General features: G+C 35.5%; 1 protein-coding gene across 4 annotated transcripts in view; it reads right to left on the bottom strand.

Moving 5' to 3' along the window:
• The window catches only part of atxn10 (ataxin 10), a 192,551-nt gene that overhangs the window by 96,876 nt on the left and 70,395 nt on the right, over nucleotides 1–25,280 (bottom strand). For 3 of the 4 annotated variants that reach the window (XM_039769392.1, XM_039769393.1, XM_039769391.1), the window contains exons 5-9: nucleotides 16,527–16,691; nucleotides 15,776–15,856; nucleotides 6,832–6,994; nucleotides 5,582–5,690; nucleotides 1,768–1,937 (exon numbers count right to left, since the gene is read on the bottom strand). In XM_039769392.1, coding sequence (XP_039625326.1) covers nucleotides 1,768–1,937; nucleotides 5,582–5,690; nucleotides 6,832–6,994; nucleotides 15,776–15,856; nucleotides 16,527–16,691 — 688 coding nt within the window. The remainder of the gene's footprint in view (nucleotides 1–1,767; nucleotides 1,938–5,581; nucleotides 5,691–6,831; nucleotides 6,995–15,775; nucleotides 15,857–16,526; nucleotides 16,692–25,280) is intronic. The other variant, XM_039769394.1, reaches the window with a different exon arrangement.

Raw genomic sequence — 25,280 nt, 5'->3', positions numbered from 1 at the left:
TAATGTTGCAGCTCATGCTGTGAATAATTGGTCAGGCAATTTTACTGCCATATTTTAAATTAGGTGCAAGATCCCCTTCCAATTACGGTGAAGACTGTCTGTCTTAAAAGATTCCAGACATTTCACTAAAATCAATCCAATTTTTAAAAAAGATGTTTTTTTTTTTACTCCAGATCCCTAACCAGCAGACCACATCCTCTCTGTGTAATCTCGGTAAGCTACCACACACAATTAGGTTGTAACATTTTCTTTTCGCTTTGATTCATAATGACACGAAGTTCTATTTTAAAGCCTCAAATTGCCGAAAAACAATATTGTTAGATCCGATATGTACCAGTAAATTGAACACTTCATCACTGGCCAGGAGTCCAATTTATTTTAACTCTTGTGTTCACATAGTTTTTAATTCTAACATTCAGTATTTGTAGTTGCAAATTAGGAACACATTTCTACATTCAGCCTCAGGTGCTGCTAAGGGTTAAGTATTCAGTACTCTTAGCTTAGTTCCAAGTCTGAACTGGTGAACTAGGTGCTGAGGGACTACATTTTGACTTCATAGACCCCACGATAATAATCGTTTATCAAAACTGTCTTTAATGTATACAACACACTAAAGTTTATCAGGTATTCTGACCATTAGAGACTCCTTTATTGATAATTTCAATGCATCCTTTGATTAATTATGTCTCAGATATTTAATGTCTATTAAATCTAAGTCTAATTAATGTCTTAACTAATATTTAAAGTTAAAGTTATTAATAAAGTATCTATCTATCTACCTATCTACACATTATACAAGAAAACTGCCCATATTAGTAAATAATAAATACCAGTGTTCAAAGGTTCTATTAAGATACCATTAAAATGATTTAACAATATAAAAAAATGTTACTTGGGGACACAAAGTATAATGTAATGTGACTATTACTGTTTGAAATGACTGGTTTGTAATTTATTATTCACATATGACTACAAGGCCCCTAATATTAGATGTCATTACTCCAATGACCCAAGGATAAACTCTCTTAATTAATTATGTTTACATTCTAATTTATTATTACAGAAACATTTGAGATTGTGCAAGAACAACAGAAACATGTTATTCAGTTCAATAAAACAAATAAACTGCCTTCTCTTGGGTTATAAGGAACTGGAATTCCTAAAGTTCAATCTTGGATTCAGACTGTCTGAGATTGACAAAACACTGAAAATTTCATAAAAAAAATATCCACTACTGGTTTGAGAAAAGAGAAAGGCAAACTGGATCTAACCAGGATACAAAAAGTGATATATGTGCTTGTGGAAAATGTGTATTTGTCCTAACAACATAAAAAGTTATAACTAAAGTAACTGCCAAGACATATGAAATACAAATTTGTTTATGAAAATACTGTTTTATTAATCATTTGTCATTTCTTTATTGTTTAAAAAATAAAACAGCTATTAATGCATATTTGTTGTATTTATTGCTAGACTAGAAATGATGAAAAATTATCTTACAATTTGATATAAGAAATATTGTAATAATACTAGACTAATTGTTACATATAGCACAAAGATTGCTTACTATATAACTCCTGAAGGTCCATAATTTTCAGACCAATGCAAATTGTTGTTTAAGCCACTATAACAAAATCTAAACTATTATATCTATACTGTAAACAATCCAAATATTGTAACTATTATGCAAAGGAGTGCAATGATATTTTAAAAATATATGTATTATAAACAGCTGTAAACAGTATAATTTAAAATAAAATACAATACCTTATTTTGATTTTCAGGGTTCTTATAACACAAATTTCCAATCAGTCGGATGAGATAAGCTTTAAACCCAACAGCAGGATGAGACACTGTTCTAATCTGTGCAAAATCATGGGTCCCACTGAAAATGTTCTTTTTCGTTTTCCCACTGAGATGTACCTCTCTCAATAGTTCTGTAAAAAGAAAACATTCATTGTGATTTGTAACTTCAGGCAAGAAAACTATAATTGAATTAATTCACAATAATTACTAAATCCTACAAACAGACAGTAATCTTCAAATCATGGACTCCTAAATAAAACAAGCTATATGCAACACATATATCAGAAAAAATGTTATCCAGTTTCTATATTTCAATATGTTACAAATTAATATAACTAGGATGACTTTCTTTTTTTGATTTCCCATTCTTTTAATTTACTTGCTCTTAACTTAATGGTACTGCTTTTGCAGTGTGTTTGCATTTCTAATATTACTGTTCCCTAACAGTTTGGTAAACCAGGTAAGCTTGGTAAACAGTTATCTATAATTACTTTCTGTTCTTCTAAACAGGCTCCTCAGCCAGGACTAGTTTCCTGCCTTGTGTTCTGCTTGGATAAGCACCACCAATACCTAATCCTAGACTGGGATAAGTGATTCAAGTAATGCATGTATGTGTGGACAGCAGTTATTCTATGCTGCAGTAACAGCAGTTTACTTTCTAATTTTTCAAGTCATTTAAAAAATCTGTAATCTGCTGATGGTTTAAAAATGTCCTCCAGTAAAGTAGTAATCATTAAGTTGACATGTCAATTAAAAACAGTAGTGGTATTTTTATATACTCATGGTCTTCTTTCAAATAAATCATACATTTCCATGCTATCAGATCTCTATTATTATTAAAATATGCCATTTGCACACTTATAAGCCTAGGTGAGCAGTGAATCTCAGCTGAGTGGCGTGAATGTGCTTTTATCAAAGACCTCACCAACATGGAGCCACAAAGTGGAAGGCTCATCAACACTGGATAGCAGAGTTTCACACTTCCCAATGATGAATAGTTTTCTATAGTTGGTCATTTATACTACACGTCACAGCTGTGTGAAAAAGGCAGAAAATAAAACTGCTTGTGTGACAGATTATCTTTATGTACCAATATACACAAATCTTGAGTCACATACTGATTACAATTTGGACTATATTGAAATTGGCATGCTTGCTGAGGACTTGATGCTGTACTTGTAAGTACTGCTCAACATAACTTTAATACGGCATGCAGTTTTGTAGTTCAAGTGTCATGGTTTCAATTACTATACCTGGACATTGCTGCAAGTTCTTTCTTTGTTAGTTTTCTGAGTAGTGCTCTTTTAATTTCAACTTGACTACTGTTACGCTCTACATGCGCCTCTCGGAAATTACACATAAGAAATCAGACAGATGTCACTATATCATGCTGCTCACATCTCTGGGTTGCGAGCACATGTGAAAAGAGTGAAAAATACAACAGCCTGTTGCCACACCTACCACACAATTAATGATCTCAGGATCCCAAATTAGGACCCAAGTGCAGTCATGCAACAGGTGAAACCTCAGCACCACACTAGTTCAAATGGAACGGAACAATGTGAGGTTTTTTTTTTTTTTTTACAGTGGCTGTAGTGCCAATCCTGCCACCAATTCCCAAGTTTTCCCTGTAAGTTGGAGAACCTGCTTGCAGGACTGGATGCAAGTTAACATTATTCCCGGGACGGAGTAATTGCAGGTTAAGGGCCTTGCTTAAGGGCCCAATGGAGTGAAATCATTTCTGGCATTTACGGGATTCAAACCAGCAACCTTCTGGTTGTCAGTGCAGATCCTTAGCCTCAGAGCCACCACTCCACCCCCATTGTTTACTGATAAACAGAAATTGCTTTAACAACAATGACACAATAAAATCTATTTTTTTGTACATTGCCAAAGCATCATTTTTTATTTAGTTAATATTAGTGTAAACAAAGGTTTTTTAATCATATAAATACTGTCTTTTAAAAATTTGTTAGTATTGTACACACTAATCTTCAGCATTTGCAGGTCTTTTATTACATAAACAGAATAACAGTTGTTTATTTTTGGGGAATGTAATTTAGGTGTAATAATGCAAAAAAAAAACAAAAAAACATGGAGCATAAATATACGCAAGTAGTCAGGAAGATTGTATTATTATTTGATTACAAACATAAACAAGTAGCAAAATGACTTTGGTGAATCTGAAAAAGATGATTGCTTAAAGCACAAAAATATAAAAAGTAACTTGTGAAAAGCATTTTCTTTCAGCCTTCTTAAAATGTACCAATGTACCTCTTTACAAAACCAACATGCTATAAAAAGAAAAAAAAATTACAAATGAGAACTTATCTTTAGCTTACACCATTTTTAAGAAGACTACATACTCAACAAAAATATACTTAATGGTTTTATTCAATAATTTTTATTAAGCAGTTACATATGTAGCAAAACTGGTCTTTACAGGCATATGTACTCACTTTTATTTATTTTTTTTAATAATTAGACAAGGAAATTAAGCAACTTTCTTGGGGATACACACTAAGTGACAGACTGGCAACCTTACAGTTCAGAGATGAATTCATTATTCAGTGCACCTCCCTGTCCAGCAAAAATCTAATTTCTATGAGTAAGTCTTATTATTCTGAATTTACACTGAAACACAATTTTCATCCAGCACAGTTTTTTCTTTTGAAACAAGGAATAAAATCAATTTAAAGATAAATACAGTGGCATTTTATTGGTGAGAAAATTAAATTATCAATATTATCTTGCCTAATCAATATTATCCTGGAACTGTTAAAAAATCATTTTTATTAAAAAGTTTACAGCAGTTTCTTTTCAGTCATCTTCAAAATGTTCTTCTTAAATTGAAATACAATTGTCCCCGTACTTCCCTCAGTTTAAATTTAGGGTACAAAAAGATATCACCAGGAGCAAGATCTGGTGAATACCAGGGTGATTAGCAACAACCACATGGTTTTTGTTTAAAAACTCTTCAAATGATAATGTGATTTGGGCAGGTGCCCTGTCCTGGGATAAAATGCATTTTTTCTTATATCACTGCTCAACATTTTTTTTTTTCCTGATGCTTTCCCATAGATGTCTCAGCAGGTCAATGTTATATCTCTTATTAACAGTCTGCTCATGAGGAACAGACTATGAACAACTCCATCAATGTTATAAATGTAGCCATCATTCTCTCCTGAAAATCTAAAATTGTGGCTTAGAGAAAAAAACAAAGGATTTGCATCTGTTGGTGTTTTTTTTAAATGAGTAAGGAGATTCATTACATCATAGTTCCCAAAAGTCATATTGAGAATAACAGTGGGGACTGGAGGAGTACTTGTTACAATCAATACATGTACATAAATACAGTATTCTTACACCCTTTTAAAGAATACAGAACAAAATAACACCTAACAACATGTGTGAGTTCAGTTCAGCTATAGACATTGCTGCTGCTCGGCACAGCAGCCAATACCAGATAACACACCTAAAAAAATGTAAGTTCATGTGAAGGAGTCTTCCTTTAGCTTAGTTCTATAAAATACTAAACTATCTTCAGTGTAAAACTACATTTTTCATGTGTAATAAAAGAACACTGACCTCTGAATTACATTAACCAGGGATAAAATATAATGTTTTTAGTGATATGCTTTATTCTAAAGGCATCAGATCCAACACTGCTTTAACTGTATTTCTGTTATGGATAATATTACACTGTTAAGTAAGAAATTAACATATCCTTACTACATTTAGGAAAGAAAACTGAAAAATAAATAAAACAACTTACCAACTGTTATCTTCAGGATCTCTGGATATTGTTGCAAAAACATGAACTTTTTTATGTCAGATGTCATCTCACAAAGAATATTCAATAACTTTATTATAATATGACATTCCTGAAAAAAGAGAAATGTGATTAATTAGATGTGGATTTATGTACAATACACGTTTGCAGTTTTGTGTGTGCCCAACCTGCGGTGGGTTGGTGCCCTGCCCAGGGTTTGTTTCCTGCCTTGCGCCCTGTGTTGGCTGGGATTGGCTCCAGCAGAACCCCGTGACCCTGTAGTTAGGATATAGCGGGTTGAATAATGGATGGATTATCAATGACTTTTAAATTCAAATTTTTTTTTTTTAGAATTTCAAGAACTTTTCAGTAATGGGTTTCGGCTTGTTAATATTTCATGATTTTAAAAGTTTTCCAGGACCTGTACGAACACTGCATAAAGTTACCAGAAAGTGGCAGAATGCATAGAAATAATCTTTTTTTTTGCAGCATGATGTTATTTCATTCACTAGATGGCAGCAGAATACCATTCCAATAATTATTTGAGCTTAACACTGTAAAGTAGATCATTACAAATCACCCCTAGTCGGACTCTAAAACACAATTTACAGTGTAATATAAGTCTGACGTGTTTTACTTGCCATTTTGTAAGTTTCTTAAATTCTCCATTCCAAAATAGAGACACTCCGACCACACATCACACACCAAAAAAACAAAAAACATACAATTTCAATTGCTCCTGTTCACATTCTCATTTCATTCACTAGCTTCAATCCAGTCAGTGCTCATGTAAGATAAAAATATATGAATTGCTTAGAAAAAGTTTCAAATTTTAAATAATAAGAAAGCAGTGTGTAGGCAAGAAATATGAATATACTGGAGTTCCAGTGATGGAGTTGAATTTGAAAGGAAAGTGTAAACAACCATATGAACTTATGAACACATTTTTGGAATAAAAGAAGTAAGAAAGTAGTGCACAGGAGTAGTGCAAAAATGACAGCTAGGTCACTGCAGTATGCATCTTACTTCCTGCAGAAGCTACAGATTATATACCTTATTTATGTTTAAAAAATACACAAACTTAATTAGGCATTCTTGTAAAGTTTTCTCTAAATATATACTTTCCTGATGTTCTCTAATTTAGTCATAAATAATCATTTTGTATTACAGGAAAATCTTTTAAGAAAAAATTACAAAAAATAGAAAAATAATATTCAAATTAAAATACACTACTTAAAAGCATTAGATTTTACCTCATCAACTTCAGCTGTTTCATCTTCTAGTTTTAAAATGGATTTGCAGCTGTGCTGAAAATGATCAGCTAAGAACATTGCTAGTTTCTCAGAAACAACAGATTCCTTCATGCATGATGCAGAATCTTCAACTTCTGAATACACTAATTCAAGAAGCCTAAGCCTAAAAATAGATAATACAAAATATGTATTTTATTTTCTAAAAAAAGTGATCTAAAATTCTCATATTTACTTAATCAAATTCAGGATCATTTCAGCATCAAGGAGCAAAATAACCTTGGGTGGTAGTTCTTCTTGATGCTCACTCAAACACCCACCCATATCAGAGTACAAGGGAAAATGTATTTGAAATTGCCTGTTTAACTAGGACATCCTGACATCATTTATACCAGCACATTTAAATTAGAATATGAGGTCATATATAACATTTCATTTTATATTTTGTTTTCAAATAACAGTTTACATAAATGAAGTCTTATTTCTTTGAAACACCTATATATATATCCAATACTTTTAATGAATAACTATTTTGGGACCTTTGGATGGTACTTAAAGGCATCGGGATATCGGAATGTTTAAGGAATGCACCGTTTGTCTGTGTGCTCACTGATGCAACTGAAATACTTCCCAGCTATTATATGTAAATTAACCTACATTATAAAAGTAACTGTTCTCTGAAGACTAACTAGTCCTACTGTGGACAGCCTTGCTGCACATATGGTGAAACTCAACCAGATGGTGTAATAAAAGGATGTCCATTTTGGAAATTCACTTGTAATGATGACTTTTCTTTATCTAAAAAGTGTTTACCACAACACAGATCAACGTGAAATCAGGGCTGTGGAGTCGGAGTCAGAGACAATTTTGGGTACCTGGAGTAGGAGTCAGCAAAACTGTACCGACTCCGACTCCTAATAACTTTAAATTGTAAAGAAAAAAAAATACAGCAAGTTCAAATGTCCCATTTCACAAACAATAGTTTTAATTAAAAATAAAGCCCAGTGCATAGTTGTGTTACTACTAGTGTGAAGTTCAGCTGAGCTATTATACAAGACATTCACATATTGTAATCTGGATTATGGTACATTACAAAAAGTGTTCTCATTTTATTTCAGATATAATGTGTTTAACAAGTTCATTTGAGTGTAAACAAGTGTAATGATGGTGTAGGTGTGTGCTATAGCCTGATGTGTGTTCAGTGGTTCTTATCTTTTGTTTAAACTGGCCAATACGGTACAGAGTCAGCTTCCTATCCAGTAGTTCTGTGGTTAAATGACGTGTATGTTGCCTTCCTTCAATCAACATGGAAAATACATTAGCATATTATATACAAAGGAGTCGGGGAGTTGGCATCAGAAGTACCGGAAACTAAAGAGTCGGAGTCGAAGGATTTACCTACCGACTCCATGGCCCTGCGTGAAACTATCAGTTACCCTAACAAATATAAATCTGAGATGTGGCAGGAAAACTGGAGTACCTGAAGAAAAACCTATAATGTCTAAGGTGCACATTGACAGTGACTGAGTATAGAGTTCAAACCCACAATACTAGATTCATAAAACAGTGTTGCTAAATATTGTACTGCCCTATATACAGGTGTTCTAATGTTTAAAACATCAGCAACGGATTGCTTAAAACTATAGTGTCATTTAGCACTCAAAAATTGAATGCCTTCATATAAATTTCTAAATGTAATTTAATACATGATTGTGGATGATTTAAAGTTAAAACTGACTGCAACTGCAGTGAAACAATGCCTGAATGGAGTGCAGTGTAGTAAAGTAAAGACTTTGGACTTCAAACTCTGAAGCTGTCGGTTCAAATTTGGTACTGACACTGTGTAAACATGTGCAAGTCAGTTCACCTGCCTGAGCACCAATTGCAAAAACAAAAGAAATGCAACAAATTATATCTTACATGTTGTAAGTTGCTTTGGATAAAGGCATCAGCCAAGTAATAATAATAATTTATGGTATGACATGTCTAATCAGATTTATTGATTACTTGCCTTGTTACACAGTATCTCACAAAAGTGAGTACACCACTCACATTTTTGTAAATATTTTATTATATCTTTTCATGGGACAACAATGACGATATGACACTTTGATACAATGTAAAGTAGCCAGTGTACAGCTTGTATAACAGTGTAAATTTGATGTCCCCTCAAAATAACTCAACACACAGCCATTAATGTCTAAACCGCTGCCAACAAAAGTGAGTACACCCCTAAGTGAAAAATGTCCAAATTGTGCCCAAAGTGTCAATATTTTGTGTGGCGACCATTATTTTCCAGCACTGCCTTAACTCTCTTTGGGCATGGAGTTCACTAGAGCTTCACAGGTTGCCACTGGAATCCTCTTCCACTCCTCCATGACGACATCACGGAGCTGGTGGATGTTAGAGACCTTGCGCTCCTCCACATTCCGTTTGAGGATGCCCCACAGATGCTCAATAAGGGTTAGGTCTGGAGACATGCTTGGCTCGTCCAGCACCTTTACCCTCAGTTTCTTTAGCAAGGCAGTGGTCATCTTGGAGGTGTGTTTGGGGCCGTTATCACATTGGAATACTGCCCTGTGGCCCAGTTTCCGAAGGAAGGGAATCATGCTCTGCTTCAGTATGTCACAGCTACAATAAACTGTAGCTCCCCAGTGCGGGAAGCACTCATGCTGCCCCAAACCATGAGACTCCCACCGCCATGCTTGACTGTAGGCAAGACACACTTGTCTTTGTACTCCTAACCTGGTTGCCACCACACATGCTTGACACCCTCTGAACCAAATAAGTTTATCTTGGTCTCATCAGACCACAGGACATGGCTCCAGTAATCCATGTCCTTAGTCTGCTTGTCTTCAGCAAACTGTTTGCGGGACTTCTTGTGCATCATCTTTAGAAGAGGCTTCCTTCTGGGACGACAGCCATGCAGACCTGTTTGATGCAGTGTGTGGCGTATGGTCTGAGCACTGACAGAGTGACCCCCAACCCCTTCAACCTCTGCAGCAATGCTGCCAGCACTCATATGTCTATTTTTAAAAGACAACCTCTGGATATGATGCTAAGCACGTGCACTCAACTTCTTTGGTCGACCATGGCGAGGCCTTTTCTGAGTTGAACCTCTCCTGTTAAACTGCTGTATGGTCTTAGCCACCATGGTGCAGCTCGGTTTCAGGATGTTGGCAATCTTCTTATAGCCTAGGCCATTTTTATGTTGAGCAACAATCCTTTTTTTCAGATCCTCAGAGAGTTCTTTGTCATGAGGTGCCATGTTGAACTTCCAGTGACCTGTATGAGAGAGTGTGAGAGCGATAACACCAAATTTAACATGCATGCTCCCCATTCACACCTGAGACTTTGTAGCACTAACGTGGCACATGACACCAGGGAGGGAAAATGGCTAATTGGGCACAATTTTGACATTTTTCACTTAGGGGTGCACTCACTTTTGTTACCAGCGGTTTAGACATTAATGGCTGTGTGTTGAGTTATTTTGAGGGGACAGTAAATTTACACTGTTATACAAGCTGTACAGTGACCATATTGTATCAAAGTGTCATATCTTCAGTGTTGTCCCACGAAAAGATATAATAAAATATTTACAAAAATGTGAGGGGTGTACTCACTTTTGTAAGATACTGTATATTATAAATGTTGCAAGATCTGTAAAAATAAACTTGCGTGGTACAGGAGCACAACTGAGAATGTGGGAGCACCTGAAAATAAAATATATTGGTGTAATGGTGATCCTCTAGCACTCACTCACACCTGGCGATAATCTATCAGCACTCACAGTGTAACTTCATTCTGTTTCTTAAAAAAGTTGTGATTTTTCCCGGCTGGCCTGGGAACGCCTCAGGATTCCCCCGGAAGAGATAGAAGATGTGGCTGAGGAGAGGGAAGTCTGGGCACCCCTGCTCAAGCTGCTGCCCCCGCGACCCGATCTCAGCTAAGCAGAAGAGGATGGATGGATGGAGACAATGCTGATGAGATGCAAGGTAATTTAAGGTGTATTGACATTACAAATGTTTTTGTAGGCTTCAGGGATTCTAGTGTTAATACATTGCACCATACTCTACCCTTAAAAAGACTGGACCTGTCACATACAAATTAATGCTGCCTTCTCACTTAAAGATTCATCCTTCTTTTCATGTTTTTAGACTTAAGCCTGTTTATTCTAGCCAATATTATAATTAATTTGTCCATTCAAATTAACAGCAAAGAAAAATCTGAATTACGATCCATACTGGACTCTTGTCTATGTGGCTCAAAAGTTTAATATCTTGTCCACTGGCATGGCTGTAACCCTGAGGAAAGTTCTTGGATTCCTACTTGTGACATTAATGGTCCATGGATTTTGCAAACGTTTTATTTTCTCAATTCCGGAAAACCTAATGGATGTGTCTAGATTCCTCACCTTAAAAGGAGGGACTCTGTTATATTTACAAATTTTCTTTAATTTATTCTGAATTTAATAAATATCTGTTCGTGACTTTTCTGTGTGGTTTTGAAACCCGTAGCAGTTTGTTTCACTTTCTTTTTATTTGAGATGTGTTTTTTATTTTACATTAAGATTTTGTATGTACCATGATACTATATTTTTTTTTCTATGGGCACAGCAATTTTAAGCACCCATTGCAATGGTGTGGGTGTCTGTGGCTAAGGACACACCATTGTAACTCATGTCATGTGACATCATCTGCACTCCACTATTTAACACTAGAAACCCTGAAGCCTATAAAAAAACTTGTAATTCTGGGCCACCTTAAATTCCTTCGAATCTCTTCACCAGCGGCTTTGTTTTGCAAATGTTAAAATCAGCACACGCAGCAAACACCATGCTATCCCATCCCCCATCGACTCAGCTTAAGTCAGTCGCAAAGATCTCCCAGGTCAAGTCTGTTTATCTGGGTGTGAGGTGCCTTGAATTGTATAGGGTAAATAATATATCGTTATTTGGAATACATGCATTTCATATGTGTTCCGTGTCTACAACAATCTGGGTAAATGTAGGATAACAGGAAATGTGAGCCAAGAAATGTTGAACACATAACTAAAACAGAAACATTTTTTATGTTCCACTAATAATTAGCAAAATGCTGACGTGAAGTGTATAATGTGTGCCGACTGAAGTCCAAATATCGAATAAGCACTTTCAAAAAAGGTATAACAAAACAAGTGTGATTTTATTCAAGAATATAACAAAGAAAAAGAAATTAGTCAAATTACATAAAATCACAAAAATTACAAAAGAAAGAATAAACCAAAATCATTAACACATAATCACACAAGATATGCTATAAGAAATACATTTTAAAACATTTTCATGATGGAGATTCAGTATGGATAATTCAGGCAGGTTGAAGACTCGCTCAGGATGGGAGCTTAAGAAAACAACATTTTGTGTAAACATTTTTGTTTTTGAGTTATACATTCATATGAAAAAGTTTGGGAACCCCTCTCAGCCTGCATAATACAGGGAGTGCAGAATTATTAGGCAAGTTGTATTTTTGAGGATTAATTTTAATATGGAACAAACACAGTGCTATCAGTCAATCCAAAATGTTAATAAACCTGAAACCTGAATGTTTCACAATGGAAATGTGAGTGTGAACATCATCAGGGGAATACATATGTGCGCACAATTATTAGGCAACTATTAGTGTGCAGATTTATTATGCAACTAAAGGAAAAATGAAAATTTTCCCATCTCACTTGTTTATTTTCATCTGTTATAGTGAGAATAATAAACAAACACCTCAAAATTTACAAATAAACATCTCTGACATTTCAAAAAAAATCAATCAATCAATCAATGACCAATATAGCCACCCTTCTTTTCAATAACAGTCATAAGCCTTTCCATTCATGGAGTCTGTCAGTTTCTTGATCTGTTGACGATCAGCTTTTTGTGGAGCAGTGACTACAGCCTCCCAGACACTCTTCAGAGAGGTGTATTGTTTTTCTCCCCCGTAAATCTAGCGTTTAAGAAGTGCCCACAAGTTCTCGATAGGGTTTAGGTCAGATGAGGAAGGGGGGCCATGTCATTATTCCTTCATCTTTAAGGCCTTTACTGGCTGGCCACGCAGTGGAGAACTTCGATGCAAGTGATGGAGCATTGGCCTGCATAAAAATCATGGTCTTTTCCTGTATCACTGTTTGAAGAAAGTGTCTTGAAAAACTGGTAGTAGGTTTGGGAGTTGATTTTGAGTTCATCTTCAATGCAAAAAGGTCCATCTAGCTCATCTTTAAAAATACCAGCTCATACCAGTACCCCACCTCCACGTTGGAGTGGAGCTCTGTGCCCATTACTGATCCACAGGTCCATCCATCTGGTCCATCAAGAGTCACTCTCATCTCATCGGTCCATAAAACCTTTGAAAAAAAATCTGTGTTCAGATATTTCTTGGCCCAGTTTTGACGTTTCAACTTATGTTTCTTGTTCAGTGGTGGTTGGGTTTCAGCCCTCCTTACCTTGGCCATGTCTTTGAGCACTGAACACCTTGTACTTCTGGGCACTCCAGGTAGGTTGCAGCTCTGGAATATGAAAGTACTGGAGGATAATGGGTTCCTGGTAGCTTCACGTTTGATTCTTCTCAAATCTTTGGCAGCTAATTTGCGTCTTTTGTTCTCAACACGTTTCTTGCGACCCTGTTGACTATTTGCAACAAAATGTTTGATGGTTCTGTGATCACACACCAATATCTTAGCAATTCCAAAAGTGCTGCATCCCTCTGAAAGACTTTTAGAATTTTTGACTTTTCAGAGTCAGTTAAATCTCTTTTTTGGCCCATTTTGCCTGAGGAAAACTAGTTGCCTAATAATTCTGCACACCTTGATATAGGGTGTTGATCTCCTTAGGCCACACCCTCCCTCATTACACAAATACACCTGACCATCCAATAAGCATTCAAGTTAATACAGCTTGGAGTTGGAATATACGCATTAAAAATGATGATATGGTCAAAATACTCACTTGCCTAATAATTGTGCACACAGTGTAATTTACTTTCAACAAAAAAGATAACAGTGGTATGTCTTTCATTTCCTAGGAACATCCAAGTACTGGGGTATTTTCCGAACAAAGATTTTTAGTGAATCAGTATTTAGTTATTTGAAATTAAATCAAATGTGAAAAAATTTGGGTACCCTTGTAATTTTGCTGATTTGCATGTATGTAACTGCTCAATACTGATTACTTGCAACACCAAATTGGTTGGATTAGCTCGTTAAGCCTTGAACTTCATAGATAGGTTTGTCCAATCATGAGAAAAGGTATTTAAGATGGTCAACTGCAAGTTGTGCTTCCCTAGATCCAAAAAATACCTCCATCCAGAATCCAGACACTCATCAAAGGCTATAGGAGGCGTCTAGAGGCTGTTATATTTGCAAAAGGAGGCTCAACTAAGTATTGATGTAATATCTCTGTTGGGATGCCCAAATTTATGCACCTGTCTAGTTTTGTTATGATGCATATTGCATATTTTCTGTTAATCCAACAAACTTAATGTCACTGCTAAAATACTACTGTTTCCATAAGGCATGTCATATATTAAAAGGAAGTTGCTACTTTGAAAGCTCAGCCAATGATAAACAAAAATCCAAAGAATTAAGAGGACCCAAACTTTTTCACTTTTTAAAACTGTAGTTTTAAATCTGTGTTAGAGCTCTGTGCCCGTTATAAGCTACATTAAACTGGAGTATGTAAGATAAGACAATTACTCTTGAATTAGCTATCAACTGATGCTGCCCATGGAAGGAAGACCTGCTTTCATCTGACAAAAACATGGCTGTCATATATCATCCCTCATGAGTAGTGAACCAGTTTTAAGTCATGAAAGACTATTGAAATTCATTTAAGATTTTTTATGACCTAGTTAAATATTTTAACATGTTTGGTCTTAAATTGATGCTAAAACTATGCTGAATTTTTGAGGGTACTTCCTACCTTGGAATGCAGCACTCAATCATATTAAAACATCTTAGACAATTTAGAGACACAAATTAACCTAATATGTAAATCTTTGGGAAGCTGGGGAAAAGACCAATGTACTAAATAAAACCCCATGAAGACAATCAAAACTGGGACACTAGAGTGGTGCGGTGGAAACATGAACAGTGTGCAACTGTGCTGCTCAGAATACTTTCCTAGTTGATGAATTCCCATTTGAAGTTTACTGTCTTGCATTTTGCACCCTGTAAGTACATCAGTAATCCTTGACATTCTACAGTTTCAATATCAATGATCCTGCATTGCTACCCAGACTGCTGCTTATTAAATCATACATCATAAATCAATATACCATTGCACTGCAGACAAGGAATATGTTAAGCAATGCTAATACAATATTTTTAACATCTTTATTCAAAACCTTTAATAAAAAAAAAAACTCTTTAAGTAAATCAGTCAGGTCTACACTTGTTTTATGTATCTTGAACCAAAACAGTATTTACAGTAAATAATCAAAATTTCAAATCGAGTACTAAGTAAATTTATGTTCAAAAACAAACATGTATTTAGTTAGTTTCACATTTAAAAAAAAGATAAAATTTAGAAAGAATTCCACCACACACTTTGCACAAAATGAATTATATTCACTCTTAAAAAGACATTTTAATAAGAAAAATGTTGAATATATTAACTGGCAGAGAAGACATAAAACAGTTACTGTTATATATTGAATGTAAGTTTCTTCTGGCTTGTAATACATTTAATAAATCCTACACTCAGTAAAGGCGCCAAATGCGATTCTACAGCTTTGTGTATATTGTTGCCAGTTGTGGCTTAGCTGTAAAGTTAACCAACTAATCTGTAAGAATTATTAACATAAAAAACATACATTATATTTGAACTTTCGCTGTCAGATCTCAATCCATGAGATCCCCATTAATAATGGGTACTGTGAAAGAATGTTGCAAGACACAGATCAAGCTAAGTTATTAAAATTACCTTTCTTGATAATTAAGTTTTCCATATAATCGCTCAACCAGGTCAAAGGATTTCAGAAAGAATTGGGTGATAATCAGTATTCTGGAAAAAAACAAAAATAAAAGTGATGGAAATATATTCTGTAAAAGTGTACATTCTAGAAAAAAGTGATAAAAAGCACAAATTACTTTGAGAATAACTGAGATTTATGTCAGTTGGCAAAGATTAGCTAACTAGTGAAATATTTGTGGTAATGCTGGAGGACATTGTTAACACCCTGTAGACTGGGCCTTAATAAAATGTTTGACCATACACTGCACGTAAAAAATTGTCTTAATCATACTGAAAGGTTACCTAAGCATACCAAGAACATTAGTGTGGGTGTTCAGCTGCTGACCTGACATTTAAACAATTTGCTTAAGTATATTCAAAAGCATTTGTTGGATTTTCAACAATTGAGAAGAAATCAGATTAAGAGAAATTCACAATTTAATCATGATTAACTTTTCAAAATAATACAGTACATTTAAATATCAGATAAGTTACTAAAATGTGAAAGACTTAATTACCACTAATTTCCTGTAAAAAGTTATTATATTCTTATTTTCCTTAACAAAATGCAGAAGACAGCTGGTACATTTATTGATAATATGCAGTATATCTAATTACATTTTAAAAGAAATTGTCAACTTGAACAAAACTAACCTCCACTCAATCCATGTGACATTAATACATACTTAGGCAAAATTAGTTTAAGATAATAGTAACTTACAGCCAATCCAAATCTGGATGTTTGGCACACTGATTGATAATCTGAAAGGCTACTTCTATTCCTTTGTCATTCAAAAATTGTTCTGCTTTTCCATCATCTAGGCAAGTGAAGAGTACCATAGAACAATATGCCACAACCTTTTCATCATCATATCCAAGAAAAGTCCTTGAACAAAATAAGATTCTAAATTAAAATTATGAATAATATACAAAAGAACTTCAGAATGGTTGCTAGATACTACATATAACTATATGACCATTTAATTAGTTCATTTGAAAAGATTACCATAAAAATGTATAACCATAATAAAAGCTTTTTTTTTAATATAATTATTGCAGCAGAAGTACATGGGGCTGCCAGAACGAGTTCTGAGGGGATGTCTCAAAGATCTGCTGAAGGCACTCCAGACACCATAATTAATTCGCAAATTTACCACAACTGTGTTCCCTGGGTAGGGATAAAAGCTCCTATAAGTTACTCAGGTAGTGAGCTTGGACTTGGGAAGATTGCATGGAGAAAGTAAGAGGAGAAGAAAAAGGGAAATGTTTTATGTGATATTCAGTATGGTTTGTTCATTTTTTTTTGTCTACAATTAAAACAATATTTTTTATTGTGTTAATATGTTGTATATTGACTTACTTGATTTCCTACTGGGTTTGAGGACTGCTAGAGAATGCCACTAAATTTCTATTAATGTTGCTAGATAAACATCTGACTGGCTGACAATCCTAAAAGAGTCAGTCTTTAAATGTAGCATTAGAAATGGGCATTATCAACTAATTTCATCTTTGAATGATCACATTATATATGTTCTCTTTAAACATTAGCCAACCTAGCAAGCAAAAACATTTTTGTGTAATTTTTAAAATTTAACTTGTTGATTGCAGATGTTTCCAAACAAGTTCCTGACACACTGTAGTTCCTCAAAAGGAGGCCAAACAGTTGAAACATCTGTGGAGAACTAAATTCATCTAGCACTTTTGTCACTTGTCATGCATCTGTAGTTAGGAAGCATCCAGAAGGCTCTTTTAAGTGTATAAAAACCACCCTAAAATGAGAGAAGGCACTGTTGTTAACAATATGACCTGTTTCCTTCACAACAGCAATCAGTCGCAGAAAAGTAGGCGTAGCTCGACCTGGCACCATCAGCTGTTTCTTTCCAGGTTCTGGGCCTATAAAAACAGATGGGCGAGCCAAAGAAGTCGTCTTTTTATCTGATGACAATACAGAAGAATAACTCTCTAATATACTGAAGCCATGGTTATTCAATGGTGTGTTAGTTTTTGTTTAATTATTGGATTTTTTTATTTAAGAAAACACCAATTAAACAGAGAGAGAGGGATATATAGTAGGGGCAGGTAGGTTGAATACACTTTTTACGCCAGTAACAGATTTGATTCCAGCAACACATTTTAAAAAGTTGGGCCCGGGACATATCAACCACTGTGCTGTATCACTTCTTCTTTAAACAACACAATTGCAATACAAATGCATATTTCCCTAGTGTTACTGTTCTTTTTATCTTTTCTTAAGACAGTTTTTCTTTCTTTTTAGTTAGTCTGGCGTGTATTTATAGTAATGTCACAATACCAGAATTTTAGCATGCAATACCAATACCAGTGAAATTTCACAATACCACAGTATTCAATGGCTTTTTACTAAAAGTGATCAATATTGTGGTTTTTCTGTAATAACATACAGAATATATAAATACTAATATATTTACTTATTTGGCTGACACCTTTATCCAAGGTGACTTACAACACTTGGAGCACAGATAGGTGAAGTGACCTGCATGTGGTCACATAGTGTCAGTAGCGGGATTTGATTCCCATATCCTCAGGGTTTGAAGTCCAAACCCTTAACCATTACACTACACTGTCAGAAAAAATAACATCAGCTTTAAAATACTGGTATACTCATCTAGAGGTTTCTTTTAATTTAACTATTATTGGCATTGGCATTTATAAATATCCAAATCCAATGCAATGGCTGAATTTTAATGTGGGATGGAAATGGGAATCCACCAGTATAACAACAAGTGGGGGAAATTGTATAGTCTTTAGGGGATAGGGTTTAATAGGGGATAGAGTCCTACTGTATATGCCTAATAATGTATGCAATATTTCTCTTGCCACAGCGCTCTATGCAAAACCAATTAGAAAACTTTTGGATGCTTAAAAGTACACCTGTGGATGTATTCATCATAATCAGAGAAATAATACAAAGCCTCTATTTCTTCCTAGGGTCTGCATAGGATACGGTATTAAAAAACAATTCACCACATCAGCATTTTTCTCTTCTTACAACATTGTGACACTACAAGTTAAACAAGTAAAACTCAAATCTGATCCGTCACATCATTGTCCTCACAAAGCATGCATGGCACTATTTATGAACTAACACTGTAACGGGGTAAAAGTGGTAATAATGAAAACCTGTGTGTGTGTTTAGGGTTTTTTTTTTTATTTTTCATAAGCATGATTACCTGCAGTCATGAACTGAAATTCTCCTGTCTTGGAGGTAAAGTATTTCTAAACATGACTTCTGTTGTTCTTTTCAACATGTGTAGATGCTGTATCTTATCATCATCATGAGCCATTTTTATAATCATGTTATTCACATGTATTGATTTGCTTTACTGGATCACGCATTATCCAGTACGAACTGTCATTCGATACTGTCAATATTAAAACAAATCTATATTCATTATGTTTTTTAGAACACTAATATCAAATGGTACTGAAAATATTTTTTTTGTTTTTTTTGACATCCGTAGTTTGTTGTAACGTCACAAAATTTATTCCGCTTCTGTAAAATGCTAGATTTCTCACATTTGTTCATTCTTTCTTTCTTTCAGACAGATATATAATTTTATTTTTTAAATCCCTTTGCTGAGATTTATTATACACAAAAGAGAAAATTATGAATACATAACATCAAACAATATTGTTAATGGTATCAAAAATACGTTGAAAACAAATTTACATAAATTTATAAATAACGGAATTTTTAAAAGATTTGCACTTTCTCAGTTTCATTTAATCATGTGTATCCAGCTGGGGGCACTAGCTCTCTGGGATTGTGTTATTTATTGAACTGCTTTAAAATGCAGTTTTCACTCCCAATATACAATGTGGTATAGTCATTTATACATACATATCCAAGCCAAAGAGAAGCCAATGGAACAGTACAATCATCACTCAGTTCGTTAGTGGGGAATGCTGATGAATGTACGCCCAGTTCAGCCGAATGTAAGGCGTCATTCTCATGGCTTCTGGCTTCTAGATGGTACTTCTCCATTATAAACACTCACATATTTTGCATATTCAGTGAACTTTTTAATTAAATTTTCTAGATATGGGTAACTATCATTTGAGCTATGTTATTTATGGACTGTGCTCTTCTTAGACACAAATAGCACATTTTCCCCTATCTGTGCACCTGCTCCAATCACTCATGGCTCCTGCCTGAAAGTGATGGGTCAGGCCTGCTTTAATCAACCAAAATACATGCCTCAAAGAATTATATCATAGAATTTGTTGACAGGGAACTTCAAACCTTTGGCTACATCATGATCAATTAAAAGACAAGATTGCTCCAGTTCCATTTTTCTTTTTGTACCTATAAGGTAACAAAACTGTCTAATTTTAACAATGAACACTTAGGGTAGTACTTCAAATAAATTTTTTTCTAAAACCCAACTAAAAGAGTCTATGTTTACACCAATCCTTTTTTATCTTTAATTGCACTAATTAAACGCACATTAGAATAAAAAGGTGGCAAGACTGACAAAGCAAACTTGCTTGCATCAATCAGAAAAAGTTGCTGATCAAAATTCAAATGCCCACCAAACTGAAAAAGCAAAAGCCAGAGATCGCCAAAGCAAGGCATTTAACCTGTAAAAAAATCCACTAATCCTGGACTACCTTCATTAACTGAAAAGTGCAAGATGCTGGTCTGCACACTGTTCTTTCCATCCCAAAAGAAGTCCAATAAAACTCTTTGAAGGTCACTGGTGGGTCAACAAATCAGAATCTATGCCACAGCACTGAAGAAAACACATTGTCAATAACAAGAGATAGATATGAATAATACTTTTCTTATCTCCAATGAGAAATTAAGACTTACAGAAACTCGCATAAATAAATAGAAATATTACAGCCAAATTATCATCAATCTCTCCCCCCCCAAAAAAATACACAAGAACTTCTGACTTAATTGTTAATAAAATCTCTTGCTGTCTCAGTAATAGGCTTTTAGGTGGAAGTATTACAGGTAATATTGTTGTCAGATCTGCACAGTTGTGTCACAGGTTTACATGTAAAGGCATTCAGTATTTAAATAAGGCAGACTCAGCTTGTGGTAACCATGAATAAAACACGACACATACTGATGAAAGGTTATCATTGTTCCTTCCAAAGTCACATGGTTGAAGTCACAACATATTTGAATACTTCAGAATTAGTATGTTGGCAACAGAGCAAATAATTTCTGTGGCTGAGTCCCAATTTACAGTCGGAAGAATATAAATATTAATCAGGATGATGTAACTTGCCTCTACAATCCCCTCCTAACTTTTTCTATTCCATCTGATTATATCAAATTAAAGTTTTCCAGCATTAAAACAGGATTTGAAATAAGAAGTTTAAGTCAGTTCTCTGCAATACCCAAAATGCAACCTGCACTGGTACTTCCCATGAAACATGACTGAAAACAAGTCATCCTTCCTCATTTGAAAGTGATCAAACATTCCTCATTACCTGGTGGCAGGCCACTTCTGAATCCTTTCCAACTTCCTTATACCCTTAGCTCCAGCTCTTCATCCTTTTCATATTAGATGAGCTCATCCTCTAATGAGGTATAACGGAGCTCTTGAGGTGCTAGTGATCACATCATTACCAGCTGATGACAGGAATATTTAATATATCCCATTTTCATTCCTCAGACCCATTTTATTATAGTCTGAGCTATATGTAACACAGACATACAGTGGTGTGAAAAACTATTTGCCCCCTTCCTGATTTCTTATTCTTTTGCATGTTTGTCACACAAAATGTTTCTGAACATCAAACACATTTAACCATTAGTCAAATATAACACAAGTAAACGCAAAATGCAGTTTTTAAATGATGGTTTTTATTATTTAGGGAGAAAAAAAATCCAAACCTACATGGCCCTGTGTGAAAAAGTAATTGCCCCCTGAATCTAATGACTGGTTGGGCCACCCTTAGCAGCAATAACTGCAATCAAGCGTTTGCGATAACTTGCAATGAGTCTTTTACAGCACTCTGGAGGAATTTTGGCCCACTCATTTTTGCAGAATTGTTGTAATTCAGCTTTATTTGAGGGTTTTCTAGCATGAACCGCCTTTTTAAGGTCATGCCATAGCATCTCAATTGGATTCAGGTCAGGACTTTGACTAGGCTACTCCAAAGTCTTCATTTTGTTTTTCTTCAGCCATTCAGAGGTGGATTTGCTGGCGTGTTTTGGGTCATTGTGCTGCTGCAGCACCCAAGATCGCTTCAGCTTGAGTTGATCAACAGATGGCCAGAGTTTCTCCTTCAAGATTTTTTGGTAGATAGTAGAATTCATGGTTCCATCTATCACAGCAAGCCTTCCAGGTCCTGAAGCAGCAAAACAACCCCAGACCATCACACTACCACCACCATATTTTACTGTTGGTATGATGTTCTTTTTCTGAAATGCTGTGTTCCTTTTACGCCAGATGTAACGGGACATTTGCCTTCCAAAAAGTTCAACTTTTGTCTCATCAGTCCACAAGGTATTTTCCCAAAAGTCTTGGCAATCATTGAGATGTTTATTAGCAGAATTGAGACGAGCCCTAATATTCTTTTTGCTTAACAGTGGTTTGCGTCTTGGAAATCTGCCATGCAGGCCGTTTTTGCCCAGTCTCTTTCTTATGGTGGAGTCGTGAACACTGACCTTAATTGAGGCAAGTGAGGCCTGTAGTTCTTTAGACGTTGTCCTGGGGTCTTTTGTGACCTCTCAGATGAGTCGTCTCTGCACTCTTGGGGTAATTTTGGTCGGCCGCCACTCCTGGGAAGGTTCACCACTGTTCCATGTTTTTGCCATTTGTGGATAATGGCTCTCACTGTGGTTCGCTGGAGTCCCAAAGCTTTAGAAATGGCTTTATAACCTTTACCAGACTGATAGATCTCAATTACTTCTGTTCTCATTTGTTCCTGAATTTCTTTGGATCTTGGCATGATGTATAGCTTTTGAGGTGCTTTTGGTCTACAAACCGGATTCCAAAAAAGTTGGGACATTATACAAATCGTGAATAAAAACTGAATGTAATGATGTGGAGGTGCCAACTTCTAATATTTTATTCAGAATAGAACATAAATCACGGAACAAAAGTTTAAACTGAGAAAATGTATCATTTTAAGGGAAAAATATGTTGATTCAGAATTTCATGGTGTCAACAAATCCCAAAAAGTTGGGACAAGGCCATTTTTACCACTGTGTGGCATCTCCCCTTCTTCTTACAACACTCAACAGACGTCTGGGGACCGAGGAGACCAGTTTCTCAAGTTTAGAAATAGGAATGCTCTCCCATTCTTGTCTAATACAGGCCTCTAACTGTTCAATCGTCTTGGGCCTTCTTTGTCGACCTTCCTCTTTATGATGCCAAATGTTCTCTATAGGTGAAAGATCTGGACTGCAGACTGGCCATTTCAGTACCGGATCCTTCTCCTACGCAGCCATGATGTTGTGATTGATGCAGAATGTGGTCTGGCATTATCTTGTTGAAAAATGCAGGGTCTTCCCTGAAAGAGATGACATCTGGATGGGAGCATATGTTGTTCTAGAACCTGAATATATTTTTCTGCATTGATGGTGCCTTTCCAGACATGCAAGCTGCCCATGCCACACGCACTCATGCAACCCCATACCATCAGAGATGCAGGCTTCTGAACTGAGCGTTGATAACAACTTGGGTTGTCCTTGTCCTCTTTGGTCCGGATGACATGGCGTCCCAGATTTCCAAAAGAACTTGAATCGTGACTCGTCTGACCACAGAACAGTCTTCCATTTTGCCACACTCCATTTTAAATGATCCCTGGCCCAGTGACAACGCCTGAGCTTGTGGATCTTGCTTAGAAATGGCTTCTTCTTTGCACTGTAGAGTTTCAGCTGGCAACGGCGGATGGCACGGTGGATTGTGTTCACTGACAATGGTTTCTGGAAGTATTCCTGAGCCCATTCTGTGATTTCCTTTACAGTAGCATTCCTGTTTGTGGTGCAGTGTCGTTTAAGGGCCGGAGATCACGGGCATCCAGTATGGTTTTACGGCCTTGACCCTTACGCGACAGAGATTGTTCCAGATTCTCTGAATCTTCGGATGATGTTATGCACAGTTGATGATGATAGATGCAAAGTCTTTGCAATTTTTCATTGGGTAACACCTTTCTGATATTGCTCCACTATCTTTCTGCAAACATTGTGGGAATTGTTGATCCTCTACCCATCTTGGCTTCTGAGAGACACTGCCACTCTGAGAAGCTCTTTTTATACCCAATCATGTTGCCAATTGACCTAATTAGTGTTTATTGGTCTTCCAGCTCTTCGTTATGCTCAAATTTACTTTTTCCAGCCTCTTATTGCTACTTGTCCCAACTTTTTGGGATTTGTTGACACAGTGAAATTTTGAATCAACATATTTTTCCTTTAAAATGATACATTTACTCGGATTAAACGTTTGATCTGTCATCTACGTTCTATTACAAATAAAATATTGACATTTGCCATCTCCACATCATTGCATTCAGTTTTTATTCACAATTTGTTTAGTGTCCCAGCATTTTTGGAATCCGGTTTGTACTTCTCTGTGTCAGGCAGCTCCTATTTAAGTGATTTCTTGATTGAAACAGGTGTGGCAGTAATCAGGCCTGGGGGTGGCTACAGAAATTGAACTCAGGTGTGATACACCACAGTTAGGTTATTTTTTAACAAGGGGGCAATTACTTTTTCACACAGGGCCATGTAGGTTTGGATTTTTTCTCCCTAAATAATAAAAACCATCATTTAAAACTGCATTTTGTGTTTACTTGTGTTATATTTGACTAATGGTTAAATGTGTTTGATGATCAGAAACATTTTGTGTGACAAACATGCAAAAGAATAAGAAATCAGGAAGGGGGCAAATAGTTTTTCACACCACTGTATGTTCTGTGTGCCTGTTTTATTAGTTTAATAGTAAGTATGTTTTTAAAGGTATTTTATTTTTGAAGTATTTTTAAGATCACTGAACAAAAAGTCTTCAGAATTAATTTTGTATTAATAAAAAATGAACAAGTAGTTTCAAGATTAATTGTAAAAATATCAAGGACAACATTTTAATATAGACATTCTACACAGCTTGTTATGCTGGAGCTTAGCATGAAAAAGGATAAAGAAACAATATTGGTATTGGAATTAGCCAAGTCTAGCAGCATGAAATCAGTGATCAGTATTGGTCCTAAAAACAAACTGGAGCATCCCTATTATACAGCTTTCCTTTCTAAAGCTGAAAGAGATCTAACTGTAGGTCAATAGGTGACTCTAAATTGGCTTTGTCTGAGTAAACTTAGGTGTACATGAGTATGTACTCCAGTGTTTGTTCCTGCATGATGTTACAAAATAGGCAACCACCCGCCTCCAAACCTGTAATTTGATTAAGTAGTTTCAAATAGGGAATGAATCAATGAACATACTGTACTTTGAATCTAGGGCAAACCTAACATTAAG

Source organism: Polypterus senegalus, chromosome 11 (assembly GCF_016835505.1).
Source record: "Polypterus senegalus isolate Bchr_013 chromosome 11, ASM1683550v1, whole genome shotgun sequence".
Lineage (NCBI taxonomy): Eukaryota > Metazoa > Chordata > Cladistia > Polypteriformes > Polypteridae > Polypterus > Polypterus senegalus.
The sequence above is the reverse complement of the archived record's forward strand: the minus strand, read 5'-3'. Positions and strand labels throughout refer to the sequence as shown.